At 41.0% G+C, this 14,807-nt stretch overlaps 1 protein-coding gene across 7 annotated transcripts in view; it reads right to left on the bottom strand.

Annotated features, from left to right (window-relative positions):
• LOC121307240 (Fc receptor-like protein 5) overlaps positions 1–14,807 on the bottom strand; it is a 92,577-nt gene that overhangs the window by 8,687 nt on the left and 69,083 nt on the right. For 3 of the 7 annotated variants that reach the window (XM_041239390.1, XM_041239383.1, XM_041239387.1), the window contains 7 exons: positions 6,016–6,291; positions 4,670–4,768; positions 4,043–4,070; positions 2,430–2,500; positions 2,023–2,088; positions 1,448–1,531; positions 328–393 (listed from right to left, as the gene is read on the bottom strand). In XM_041239390.1, coding sequence (XP_041095324.1) covers positions 328–393; positions 1,448–1,531; positions 2,023–2,088; positions 2,430–2,500; positions 4,043–4,070; positions 4,670–4,768; positions 6,016–6,291 — 690 coding nt within the window. Of the gene's footprint in view, positions 1–327; positions 394–1,447; positions 1,532–2,022; positions 2,089–2,429; positions 2,501–4,042; positions 4,071–4,669; positions 4,769–6,015; positions 6,292–8,931; positions 9,226–14,807 lie in introns of all 7 variants that reach the window. The other 4 variants (XM_041239388.1, XM_041239389.1, XM_041239386.1 and 1 more) reach the window with 4 other exon arrangements.

The raw sequence follows: 14,807 nt of genomic DNA, 5'->3' as shown, positions 1-14,807 counted from the left end.
GTGTTCCACTGGCTTTAGGAATCTATAAACCTCCTTTGCTGCTCACCTATTTGTAACAATTAGGATTTAACATTGCTGTTTGTGAAACACGGACAACTGATTCTCATGACTCTGATATTTGGAAAATGGTTACTGGCTTTCTTTTTAGTGATTTTCCCCATTTTAGTTCAGGGGTTTCCAGTTTAAAACACATTTTGAAAAGTTGTTCCCCTATCAAGCAGGTTTGAGATCGTCTAAAGAAACATGATAAAATTTGTTTCTGGGTTTGTCTTCATTGTTCTCTATATCTCCGCTGGTGGCTCAGAGAGGATTTTTTGTCATTCTTACCTTCTCGCTTCTTGACAAGGACAGCAGAGTACAGGGCATCACAGTTGCGTTTTGATCTGGGTTTAGCTGAAAAGATAGAACAATGAAACGAAATGCCAGTCACTTTAAGGTTTACATTGTAGTGTGCCTATGCAAAAGCCCTACCAAACTACTAAAGCAAAGCAATATTCATAAAGCCACTGATGTCCAAATCTCTCATGCTCACAGAGGAAAATTGAATTCGTAGATAGACACAACCTACAGTACACTTGTATGATAAAGATTATTATCACATATTGAATCACACAGTGTCCTTCTATTCAATATGTAGTCATTGTAACAAGGGGGAGATCTGTGCTGACTCATCTGGTGCGTTCATAGTGCTGTGGGTCATGGCAGTGACATGGAGAGGTGGGTGTGTGGGCTCTCCCTCTCTCTGAGTGGCTGAGAGGCAAGCCTTAGGAGGATTGCTAGCCCTACAGAATAACGTTCTGCTGTTCCCTCAGTTCTGCCCCTCTAAGAAGTGCCGAGCTTGTGGAAGCTTTGATCCAGAACTGAGAACTGCTGGGAGAAAAGACCTGAAAGAAATCTAAAGAGAAGAAAACCAAGGCAGTGATAGCGGGGAACCCTTGGGCAGACCTCGTCAGTATATACACAGCAGGCTGAGGGAGCAGCAAGTGTAGGACGGGGACTCGGGCCGTGCGGGTAGCGACGGCCGGGGTAACGCTGCCGAATGCAGTACCTTTATAGTTTTATTACTGTGTTTTATTTTCCCTTTTTTCTTTCGCCTTCTGTTTTGGATTATTCATTTTGAGCACCTGCGCTCGCATTTGAACTGTTTACCGACATTGGCATTCCTGTAGGCCTGTCTACCATCGCTGGTAGTCAAGCCACGGACAACAGCACCCTCTGCGGGCTAAAAGAGAAAAAGCAACAACTAAATAAAAAAGGGCACCTGTGCTGTTTTTCAAGTACATACTTCTGTCTCCCGTGTGTCAGTGAATTACCCACCAGCCACCCACGGTAATGTACAGGTTAAATTTAATGGACAACCCAATACATGTTTTGTTTTCTGACCTGCTAATAAAATATCACATTATAATATGAGCCCTGAAAGAGAGGAGACTCAATACAGAAATACCTGGCTTTGTATTCTTTAAGTCAATCGTAGAGTAAAGGATTTCGTCACCATTGGATGCTGAGGGGGTGTCAGTGACATGCACAGCTGGAAATACAAAATTGCAGTCATTAGCAACAAACATGAAATGTAAATGTGACTTAAGGGCAGAAGCCTACATAAATCCCCAGAGACAGACACTCAATAGTTATGCTAAAGAATGTCCAGACCAGATTTCATCACAACTGAACATGTGTTTCTTAAGACAGAAGTATACATGCAAGTGTGATGGACAGACAGACACGGCACCTCTAAAAATTCAAACACTCAATTTGGGAGCTGATGTTTAGTTGAGGTTTTGAGTCAGTAACTATGTAACTCTGTGTAACTGTGTTGTGTTTGAGGTAGTGAAGCCAAATACCCAACCTAGGCCGTCTAGGTTCTGCCTTGTTAATTTGTTCCAGTGTTTTGTTTGTTGGTTTAATAAATGCCAAATTCTCAAACAAAGGATTTCTACTCCCTTGTGGTCATGTGGCTGGAGATGGTGTAGAGAAGGTGTCAAGTGGAATGGGATGGAGAGGAGTTCCAGAGGCCCTGACCTTGGTTCTGTTGACACGGCATTACTTCTGCGTATACGGTCTCTATTTTGGATGTGGTGCAGTTACCTGGAAATGCAGTCAACAGCAAAAAAAAAGAAAGAACCAGCATCAGAACAAGAACAGGTCCTGCAAGCATGCTGCCCAGGGCAGTGCATACACCAGCACTGCCTGCATCTGCATGCATCAGGAATGCAGCTTCTCAAGATTGATGTTATCTGTACCATTTAAGACATTATTTAATAGACTTCAATTAAATCCCCGTTTCATGTACTGTTTCAATAAATTAAATAATTAAGTTTTAGTATAGTTTACATTTCACAGTATTAAGCTTTGGAATTATCATAGAATGATTCCCATTTTTTTTAATGGTATTTTTTTTACGGACACGTGATCTGTCAGTAACTCACCAGGCTGTTGTCCAAGTCTGGAGAGCTCCATTCCTCTCAAGGGCTGTGCAGGAGTCTGATCAGCAGGGCGCCTGTAAGAGACAGAGAGAGGGGATCAATGTACCAGAGAGGATAGAAGATAATTACTGTTGCTTTGCTTCTATGTGCACCATGAAACCAGACCATAAAACTCAACCTCATCTCGTTCCAACATCAAACTGGGGCAGCCTACAGCTGATTCTACCTGCAGTCTGAGAGCACATGGGCACACTCCCTGAGATTTTGAGGTATAGTATTTCAGCCACCCTGTTATCCTAACTGGGACTGACAGATTCCAAATTCAAAAATGGTTTGATTCTGCTTCCGATGGAAACAAATACAGCAGGATTGTTTCAGATCCTGTTTCAGAATCATCGCATATTTGCTTGATAACTGGCTGACTTCTTACGTGGTCCAGCAGCTGTCTTATGAAGATAAATTCAACTCTCGTGAACCTCAATCTCTATGGTGCAGTATTGAAAAAATAGCTTCAAATAATAATGCCCATCTGTCCATTAGCCTAAACATTGCATTACATTATCAGCTGGAAATGTGTTTAAGGGGGCATTTGTTTTTGAACGTGTTACCCCTGTCTCCTTTTCAGTTTTACAGCCACTCAATGATATCTGGCTCGTTGCCATGACTAAGAGCAGGTAACCTGCCCTTCCCAGAATCCTACTGGTAAATGATGTTGCAGTACGACTATAGTTCACTTCTAAATAAGAGTACAAGGCATTAGTAAGACCTCATCTTGAATATTGTGTTCAGTTCTGGTCACCTCGCTACAAAAAGGATATTGCTGCTCTAGAAAGAGCGCAAAGAAGAGCGACCAGAATTATCCTGGGTTTAAAAGGCATGTCATATGCAGACAGGCTAAAAGAATTGAATCTATTCTGTTTTGAACAAAGAAGACTACGGCAATCTGGCGATCTGAAAAAAGAAACAAGGACCAAATGGAGATGAGACAAAGGGGCATTCAGAACAGTAAATAAGAGGCACTTTTTACACAGAGAATTGTGAGGGTCTGGAATCAACTCCCCAGTAATGTTGTTGAAGCTGACACCCTGGGATCCTTCAAGAAGCTGCTTGATGAGATTCTGGGATCAATAAGCTACTAACAACCAAATGAGCAAGATGGGCCAAATGGTCTCCTCTCGTTTGTAAACTTTCTTATGTTCTTATGTTCCTATAATGCATTCATTGTCCCAAACCGGTCCAGACCATTCTCTGAATGTGAAAGACTGATGTTACACCAGATGAAACTAGATGGCTAAACTTATTAAAAAAAATCCTTGCAGTTGTGAGAAGTGAAAGGTGTATGATGCAATCGATCCCCACATAGCTACAGCAGAAACCCTTTAAAATCTGGTTCAGGTTTTAAAATTGCCTGCATTCATGGGAAAGGCTCTAAATGAGACAAGGTGGTTTGGTCACACAACAACGCCGTGTGTGTGCAGCGTGAGATCTCGCTGGCACAGCATGATGAGAACCTGCAGTCACGGCATGCCAACAGCTAGAAGAGTCATGCCAAGCACATAGTCATTCTATCAGCCATTTCACCTGCTTGCAATTGATATTAAACTCGATATTCTTACCTCAATTTGGCAGCAGTGAAAAGAAAACCTGCAAATAAAAGAAACAAAGGTATGTTTTGTTTTTTTTTTTCCCTGGGGTTGGTCAGTGTAATTTGATCTATCTATATGGTAAACTAAGGTAGAAAATATGTCTTTTTTTGTTTATTTAAAGGTGGAGATGGTGCATATTTCAAATCAGAATGCAAGAATAGTTTGTACATGGAAATCTATTCATGACGCAAACCAGTTGGAATGTTAATATGTTAATATACACCAGGAAAGTGACAAGGTGAAACAATTCAATTGGCTGGTTTTAATAAGTGCTGGCGGCAGTAACACGTTCTCTAAACTTTTAAAAAGCTGGAGAACTGAGTAATTCCAGCCCATTCTGAGGTCTGTGTCGTCTCATTCAGTATTATTACAAAATAAATACTCAAATAAATACATTCAATAACACAGGTTTCTAATAGAAATCTCTCAAGATATTTAATGAAAGAACTAGACTTAATGGTTGTCCTTGAATGTATTAAGATTGTTTTAACATTTCTAAATTTATCACTTTGACTAAAGGTTTGAAGAAAGTCTTTGTGTCTGAAATTCAGTCTTCAAACCAGCGTTTAACTAGTAAAATCAGAGTGTGAGCCTCACCTTTTGTCTTGTATTGGTAGCACAGCAATATTGTGACCAGAATAAAAATGATCGAAGCCAGCGAGACACTGAGAGGAACAGTGATCCACGACCAGGACTCTGAGGGGAGAGGAGGGGTGAGGGAGCACCATTCACAATCATAAGGAATACTTGACACCTTATTTTCAAAAGAGGCAAAATAAGAACCAGGTCGCAAAATGATTTCAAAAGCCTGATTAAATGTCATCATGTGTGACACCATATGTTAGATCTCCCTCCCAACCTGTGAGGGCGCTGTGTAAAGGGAACAGAGTACCCTGGACTAAAAGGCATGACAATTTATTCCCGTGGGTATCTGGAAGTCGGCCAGCTAGAAAAGGGGCGGAGCTACGGCACGCAAACTCAATGACCCGGACGGGAAACAGAGTGGCATCCGTGGATTGGAGAGCAGTTTGGTTACGAGTCAAACCCGGGGATTAAAGTTACGAGTGACACACGCCTATAAATAATATAATTTATTTATAGGTGTTCACCATAAGGCCCTGGACATTGTCAAATAAGTTCAACAAACACCCAAGTAATCGTCTGTCTGATTTGCACCCGCTCTGCACTGCACTCACCTGTATCCACTCACCATTTTGTCACTTGATTTATATTTTTTAAGCATCAAGAAGTGAATACAGGACGAATTTCAGCTAGCTCATATACTTAGCAACCTAAATCAGGTTTGTAGAAATCCCTTAGCAACCTAGTTCTCATTTTGCCCCTTTTGAAAATCACGCTGATACTGCAGTCCTACAAATTTAAGACGCAGCCCAAATTTTCCACCCTCAATTTCGGGAAAAATAAAACATTAAATAAAGATGCATTTACAATGATGCAGCCTGAATTACGCGTGAGCAAGCAGTTTTACGGCCGTCTGCCATCACTCAGAGCATTGCAGTTAAGCGCTGCTTCTCCTTTCCAGTCATGATTAATGCACCTCTTTTTTCCATTTTTGTGAACTGTGGTATTGCTTGGTATGTCGGAAAATGCAGGGGTCTGATCAGCATTTCCGATCTGACTTGCATGTCGTGGATGGTTCGAGATCGGCCAGGAACGTTTTTGTTCGTCTTTGATCAAGCGGTCAGCCACGTTCCTGTTTCTGTACTCGCGGAGTCACCTCTTTTGTTGGCGATTTTAATCACTACAGTCGAATTTAAGATGCAGGCCATTTTAGGAGAAGAAAAAATTCTTTAAAATTAAATTTTTTTTAAAAAGAACGTGGTATAGAAAAGCATAAACAGGAGAGTTCAAGATCTGTGCAAAAGCTGTTTCTTTGGTGAAAATAGGCGATATACTTTTTGATCTGAAGAGGCTGTTCTTACTTTGCACTTCAATGTGTAACTCCTGGCTGCTCTTCCTCACTCCCTGTGACTCCACAGCACACGTGTAGCTCCCAGCGTGGCTCATCTCAGTGCTGGCTATGCTGTACAGTGCAGGGCCAGTGCTGTTAATCACAGGCTCCCCGTCTCTCAGAATGGTGTAGTGGATTTGAGTGCGGGGGGGTTTGTTCATTGTTGCCTCACAGGTCAGGTTAAGAGCCTCTCCCTCCTTCACTGTGGCTCTCGGAGAGGCTGACAGAGTCACCCTGGAGAACAGCTCTGACACAAAACAACAAGAACACAGTCAGAGGGTCTGTGGAGAGTCAAACCAGGTGAAGCCTCTTCCAGCTATAGACAGTGCAGCCTTTAAGGACTGGCATTGTGGTTATAGATGCAAAAATGAATGGTTTGACTGTCACATAAATTGGATACATGACTTCAAACGGCCATACAGAGAGATTCTATACTGAATGTTCCTCGTGTGCTAAGAGTAATCCCACACATGAGCTGGCAACCGCTGACCTCCAAAGAGACGTTGCTTATTTAAGACACAATAAAGAGGCAGTCCATAATCTTTCCTATAGCACGAATGAGACACTTCCTGCACACCTCGTATTTGTTATTTATGAGACTGGTTTGATTGAAAAGAGTAGCCTTCATTGGGAAAGGCAACAGTCCGACAGTGGAGAGAAACTTTATTTTAGTGAATGCATATTCTAACCCAGTCTTCCCTGTATAGCTGTGGCTAGTGTGAGTGCAGTAAAGTAGCCTTCATTGGAAAAGGCATATTACATATATCTGGGTACTGTTTGGAATTGGAATTCCTCAATCACAGTCAACACATATATCCATCACCAGCATACAACATTAAAAGGCTAAGTAGCTATAAAGAGAAACCCTCTCTAAAACACTTGAAAAGGTTTTGCGCATTGCAAGCTTGATTTGATTAATAAAAGAAGGCTTTAAAAGAGAACATTGCTATTGGTTTGTTGATAATATTGGTTATTGTTTGATGCCCACAGTCTAGAATCATGGAATACCCAAAGAATTTCCACAACACTGAAAACCTCATCTGCTCCTACTAGTCGAATTTGAGAGAAGCATTCAAACCCCCTGCAAATTTAGCAGAGTGATAATGATCATAAACTTTTATACAGTATTATCATTATCTGTTCAATCTTTTACTGGGTTGTGTTGAGTTGGAGCCTAACCCAGCAGACAAAGGGCACAAGGCAGGACAACACCTTTGATGGGATGCCAGTCCATCGCAGGGCATCAAACACACAGAGGGCAATTTAGAGTGATCAATCACCCTGAACAGCATGTCTTTGGACTGTGTGAGGAAACTGGAGTTCCAAGAGAAAAAAACACACGAACACAAGGAGAACATGCAAACTCCACACAGACAGAACCCTAGACTGGAATTGAACCCAGGACCCTGGCACTGTGAGGCAGCAGCGCTAACCACCACGCCACCGTGACGCTCCTTATACAATACAGTGTACCTAATTAGATTTTTTTTTTACTACCTGTTTTTGTCACTGCTTTTTAAAAGTATTTTAATGTATTTATTTAAAGGGTATTTTATTATCTTATCTTTTACTATTTCTCTAAATTGTTTTGTAAATTATTGTTATTATTATTTGAGGTGATTTATTATGAAACACCCTATATAAGAAATAGATTGATTGATTGATTGATTGCAGTTGTAAGATGTGAAACTATAAGGGCCCATTGAAAAGCATCCCTGGTGATTATCTCTGGGAATGGAGGCTCCAGGGTGAGTGTAGTCTGGGGCAGCGCTGGAGAAATATAAAGATGATTTAATTGCAGTGTTCCCTGCCATTTAGATAAAGATAAATAAATAAAAGGAAATTAATATAAAGAGAAAGGGGGTCTTTAATGATAAACTTAATTTGCTCTTTAAAATAATATTAATTAAAAGCAGTCAAATAACTTTGTTTCTGCATCATATCTATTTTAATTTAAAGGAAATAGAGCTACAAAGTAATCTTCTTTTGGTCTAATACTGAGACTTTTTAATTTTCTCTATGGCTGGCTGCCATCTTTCTTACAGGCTCAGTTCAGTCACTCACCTGATACTTGTATATTGACAGCATTGCTGTATTGTGAGTAAAACGGTTTGCTCCCCCTTTTAGCTCGACACCAGTACTCTCCACTGTGAGACACAGCAGCAGCTCTGATTGTGTATCCGGCTCCAGTTCCACTGCTGCTGTCAGTCTGGTACACTGGAGTACTGGACTGACTGTCTTTATACCAGAGATATCTCCAGCCATCAGAGCCCCCCTCAACCCTACAGCTCAGGGTCACTGAGTCTCCTTCGAATATCTCTCCTGCAGGCTCCCGGGTCAGTGCAGGCTTTGGCTTGTCAGCTAAATTAGAGGAGACAACAGAATTATTGCAGTGCACATTTCCCTCTTACATTCAAAAAAAAACTTTACCCTCTAGATTTTGTAATAGTGCAAACTTTCAAACCACTTGTTATTATGTAACTATTGTAGATTGAAGATTACTGTATCCAAGAGGGACATGGAATACCTTCCCAGTGTGTGTTTGTGAAAGGATAGAGGGAGACAGAGAGGGGGTACTCAGTCTCACTGATGAGAAGGCAGGAACAGTTCAGTGTAGATTGAGGAATCCTCTCAGTGTGTGAAGGTGACAGAAATGGAATGGAGGGGCAGACAGCACTCACACCGATGAGAAGGAAAGAAGGGCGGAGGAGCGGAGGAAACAGGGGAACTCTCTCAGTGTGTTTGTGGTGAAAATGCAGGGAGAAAGAGAGGAGGCAGGGGCACACAGCACTCAGGTAGGAAGGCAGTAGGGAGACAGAGTGCCCCGTCTGATGTCTACAATAGAGGAGAGGATCAGAATGTTAGAATTCAGAGTCTTTGGACTTACCTGATACTGTCAGTGTGAGAGCATCGCTTGGTTTAGAGTACGATGGGTTACCGCTCCTTTCACCTTTACAGGTATATTCCCCACTGTGGTCTCTAGTAGCAGAGCTAATTTTGTATCTATCACCATCTCTTCTTCTGTAATAATCCTCGTATACTGGAACTTTCCTCCCATCTTTGTACCATGTGATTCTCCAATCAGTGTAGTGCCCCTGAACCTGACATCTCAGTGTAACACTCTCTGAGTCGTATAGCTGTGTCCATGCAGGCTCCTGGGTCAGCACAGCCTGGGGTCGTTCTGTAGAGACATAAGAACATAAGAACATAAGAAAGTTTACAAACTCCTCTCCATTCGGCCCATCTTGCTCCTTTATTGTTAGTAGCTTATTGATCCCAAAATCTCATCAAGCAGCTTCTTGAAGGATCCCAGGGTGTCAGCTTCAACAACATTACTGGGGAGTTGATTCCAGACCCTCACAATTCTCTGTGTAAAAAAGTGTCTCCTATTTTCTGTTCTGAATGCCCCTTTTTCTAAACTCCATTTGTGACCCCTGGTCCTTGTTTCTTTTTTCTGGTAAAGGGGCGGCTTTCTTATTTTGTTTTGTAAAACTGAAAAAGTCCCTTGGGTCGACACTGTCAATACCTTTTAGAATTTTGAATGCTTGAATTAGGTCGCCACGTAGTCTTCTTTGTTCAAGACTGAACAGATTCAATTCTTTTAGCCTGTCTGCATATGACATGCCTTTTAAGCCCGGAATAATTCTGGTCGCTCTTCTTTGCACTCTTTCTAGAGCAGCAATATCTTTTTTATAGCGAGGTGACCAGAACTGAACACAATATTCAAGATGAGGTCTTACAAGTGCATTGTACAGTTTTAACATTACTTCCCTTGATTTAAATTCAACACTTTTCACAATGTATCCGAGCATCTTGTTAGCCTTTTTTATAGCTTCCCCACATTTCTAGATGAAGACATTTCTGAGTCAACAAAAACTCCTAGGTCTTTTTCATAGATTCCTTCTCCAATTTCAATATCTCCCATATGATATTTATAATGTACATTTTTATTTCCTGCGTGCAGTACCTTACACTTTTCTCTATTAAATGTCATTTGCCATGTGTCTGCCCAGTTCTGAATCTTGTCTAGATCATTTTGAATGACCTTTGCTGGAGGGGCAGACAGCACTCACTCCTCCTACTTTTGTGTCGTCTGCAAATTTAACAAGTTTGCTTACTATACCAGAATCTAAATCATTAATGTAGATTAGGAATAGCAGAGGACCTAATACTGATCCCTGTGGTACACCGCTGGTTACCACACTCCATTCTGAGGTTTTTCCTCTAATCAGTACTTTCTGTTTTCTACATGTTAACCACTCCCTAATCCATGTACATGTGTTTCCTTGAATCCCAACTGCATTCAGTTTGAGAATTAATCTTTTGTGCGGGACTTTGTCAAAAGCTTTCTAGAAATCTAAATGAACCATGTCATATGCTTTGCAAGTTATCCATTATCGATGTTGCATCCTCTAAAAAAAATCAAGCAAGTTAGTTAGGCACGATCTCCCTTTCCTAAAACCATGTTGACTGTCTCCCAGTACCCTGTTAGTACCCTGTTACCATATAGGTAATTTTCCATTTTGGATCTTATTATAGTTTCCATAAGTTTGCATATAATAGAAGTCAGGCTTACTGGTCTGTAGTTACCTGGTTCAGTTTTGTTTCCCTTTTTGTGGATCGGTATTACGTTTGCAATTTTCCAGTCTGTCGGTACCACCCCTGTGTCAAGAGACTGCTGCATGATCTTGCTTAGCGGTTTGTAAATTACTTCTTTCATTTCTTTGAGTACTACTGGGAGGATCTCATCCGGCCCAGGGGATTTGTTTATTTTAAGAGCTCCTAGTCCCTTTAACACTTCTGCCTCAGTTATGCTAAAGTTATTTAAAACTGGATAGGAACTGGATGACATGTGGGGCATGTTGTCAGTAATTTCCTTTGTAAAAAACTTGTGAAAAGTAATCATTTAACATATTTGCTATTTTTTTTTCTTCCTCTACGATTTTGCCATTTGTATCTCTTAAACATTTAAGCTCCTCTTTGAATGTTCTCTTGCTGTGTAATATTGGAAAAATTTTTGGAATTGGTTTTAGCTCCCTTAGCAATGTTCATTTCTATTTCTCTCTTGGCCTTTCTAACTTCCTTTTTGACTTGCGTTTGCAGTTCTGTGTACTCTTTCTGCGTACTTTGTTTTTGGTCCTTTTTTAATGCTCTGTAAAGTGCCTTTTTTCGCTGAATATTTTTTTTAATTGATCTATTAAACCATTTTGGCAATTTAGTTTTACATTTAGATTTGTCTACTTTAGGGATGTAATTGTTTTGCGCCTCTAGTACTACATTTTTGAAGATTAGACCATCCAACTTCTGTGGGTGTTTTCTCTATTTTACTCCAATCTACTTCTGTTAGTCTCTGTTTCAAACCTTCATACCACTTGCTTTTCTAAAATTGTAAACCTTAACTTTAGTCAGAGGGACATGGAATACCTTACTTTTGGGGTTTTAAAAAACACTTCAAATGAGACCATGTACTGGTCTGAGTTTGCCAGTGGTTCAGTGTGTGAAGGAGACAGAAATCTGACCTCTGTTTTAGTTATTCTATCTTCGTTATTTGAAAAGGGACTAAATCAAGGCATGCCTCCCCTCTAGTTTGGTGAAAATGCAGGGAGAAAGAGAGGAGGCAGGGGCACACAGCACTCAGGTAGGAAGCAGTCATTTGTCATTTGCCCCGTCTGATTTCTTCCTTAGAGGAGAGGATCAGAATGTTAGAATTCAGAGTCTTTGGACTTACCTGATACCCCCATTAGTAGAGCTTCTGCTTTGTTTACAGTACATTTCTAATGTCCTTGTATAACAGGTATATTCCCCACTGTGGTCTCTAGTAGCAGATCTAATTGTATATCACCATCTCTTCTGCTGTAATAATCCTCGTGTCTGGTTATTCTGACCCATCTTTGTACCATGTGATTTTCTTTGTCAGTGTTTAACCCCTGAACCTGACATCTCAGTGTAACCCTCTCTCTTCTGTCCTGCCTGTCTTTCCTATACAGTGTATACCCCAAATATTATATGGGTCCCCATCAGCCTGGGGATAACCACGTTTCTGTAGAGACAGAAGATCAGAGAAGATCAGACAGCACTCAGCACTCCTCTCCCTCTCCTGTTTGTATCCTATATTATTCCTCAAGGAAATACAATCTGGTAAGAACCTATCTATTATTAATACACTATTCCACCAACTGGAGTGTTTCAGTGACCTGCTTTTACTCATAATAACGGCACCTTTAACTATTTGTCAGCTGCAGAGGTGCTTAATCACGGTTAATTGTGGGGTGTATTTTTCTGTTTGGAACTGTAACCCACTGTGTACCCCCGATACCATCGCTGGTAAAGGGGCGGCTTTCTTATTTTGTTTTGTAAAATAAACACGGATGTTTTGCACTTGGAATACTGTCTGGAAATTCGCTTTGTACACCACACCAGTCATGGCTTCATGTGCTCTCTCCTGTTTTGCTGTCTATAATAGTAACAATTGGGTTTGACCAAAAGATTCCTCATCACACTCAGTTCAGTTACTCACCTGATACTTGTATCCTGACAGCACTGCTGTATTGTGAGTAAAACGGTTTCCAACAGCATTAGGTGCACATTTCCATCTTTCATTCAAAAAAAAACTTTACCCACTAGATTCTGTAATTGTGCAAACTTTAAAACCACTTGTTATTATGTAACTATTGTAGATACTTTCCATGTGCATGTGTATCCCAGAGGGACACGGAATACCTTCCCAGTGTGTGTTTGTGAAAGGATAGAGGGAGACAGAGAGGGGGTACTCAGTCTCACTGATGAGAAGGCAGGAACAGTTCAGTGTAGATTGAGGAATCCTCTCAGTGTGTGAAGGTGACAGAAATGGAACGGAGGGGCAGACAGCACTCACACCGATGAGAAGGAAAGAAGGGCGGAGGAGCGGAGGAAACAGGGGAACTCTCTCAGTGTGTTTGTGGTGAAAATGCAGGGAGAAAGAGAGGAGGCAGGGGCACACAGCACTCAGGTAGGAAGAGAGTAGGGAGACAGAGTGCCCGGCCTGGAGTCTGTTATTATTATTATTATTATTATTATTATTATTATTATTATTATTATTATTATTATTATTATTATTATTATTATTATTATTATTATTTATTTTATTATTATGTATTTATTTGGCAGGTATCCAGGTGTAGAAGGGCAGTACAGGATTACAATGCAAGCAATATAATACAGTATAGTTTACAGTGCAAATAATAGTAAAATATAATATGAACTGGGATGCAATAAGTTATGATTACAACAAGTTATCTCTACAGTGACATATTAGTAAAACAATAGTGCAAGGATAGTGTATTAGCTGAGGATCCAGTAACGTGGTGTGTAGGGCAGGGAAGTCCAGTGCATAGCAGGAGGGGTCGAGCCAGGGATCTACAAGTTGGATCTAAACAAATGGGTCTTGAGGAGGCGGTGGAAGACAATGAGAGACAGAGCAGTCCTGAAGGTCTCCGGTAGCTGGTTCCACCACAGAGGGGCGAGGGAAGAGAAGGGTGGGCACCGGAGGATGGAGAGAGGAGGGAAGGCATGACCTGTCGGCACTAAAGGAGCTGAGAGGGTGAGAGGGGGGTGTAGGAAGACATGAGGTACTGGAGGTAGGAGGGGCCGTTGTGGTGAAGAGAGCGGTAGACGAAATCAAGGGTCTTGAATTGAATGCAAGCAGAGCTAGGTAGCCAGTAGAGGGTGCGATGCAGAGGGGTAGCATGAGAATAGCGAGGTTGGGAGAATACAAGACAAGCAGCAGAATTTTGAATGAGGTGAAAGGGGCGGATTGCTGAAGCAGGGAGACCAGAAAGAAGAGAGTTACAGTAGTCCAATCTGGATAATACAAGCTTGGACCAGGGGTTGGGTGGAATAAGTAGTGAAAAATAGTCAAATCTAGTAGATGTTGCTAAGAAAGAAGCAGCAAGTGTGCGTCAGGAAAGAGATGTGTTGAGAGAAGGAGAGTGAGGGGATATAGAATAACACCTAGTTTTTCAGCAGAAGGGGATGGAGAGAGTGTGGCAGTCAAGGGATACTGAGATGGAGAGGTAAAAGGAGGAAGACGAAGCAGAAGGAAAGGTCTACAATAGAGGAGAGGATCAGAATGTTAGAATTAATAATATGAATAACCTTAAAGGAAAATAAGTTAATTGAAATGGCCATTCAAATGTATTTGATACAGTTGCATGTAAAGTATGGACAATATGAGTTTAGGAAATATTTGCAAATAGTTATACACTTCTCACTTGGGTGAGCTTAGAGGGAGGGGCCGAAGATAGCCAGCTATATATAAGCTCAGTAAGGAAACAGGAGGGTTTTTTTTTTTTTGTGGTGTTGCTTTAGAGGTTAGAAGCAATGCAATCCTGTGTTGAAGCCTGTTAAGACCCTGTTATCGTGCTGAATATGAGTCATTCCTATTAACAGTTCTGTTCATTTTCTCACACTTATCCTTTGTGTTATTTTGTGAGGTTAATAATAAATGTTCAGTTCTTTCTGTCTTCCATTACAGCAGCTGTTGTGCACCCTCGCAGAATGTCATATCAGATTGAATGGTTTGTAGATCTAGTGAACTTTTGTGAAAATGTGGTTTCCATGCGCAGAGAACTGGTACACAAGTGAATCTAAACTGCTGTAATAAAGCAGAATACCTCGTGCCTGGTTGGATAACAATGCATTTTACTGCCCTTGCCCACATTGTTTTTCAAATGTCATTAGTAATGAATGCTGTTTCAACTAATGTATCTAACGACTCATTAATTA

This window comes from Polyodon spathula, chromosome 54 (genome assembly GCF_017654505.1).
Source record: "Polyodon spathula isolate WHYD16114869_AA chromosome 54, ASM1765450v1, whole genome shotgun sequence".
Taxonomy (NCBI): domain Eukaryota; kingdom Metazoa; phylum Chordata; class Actinopteri; order Acipenseriformes; family Polyodontidae; genus Polyodon; species Polyodon spathula.
The sequence above is the reverse complement of the archived record's forward strand: the minus strand, read 5'-3'. Positions and strand labels throughout refer to the sequence as shown.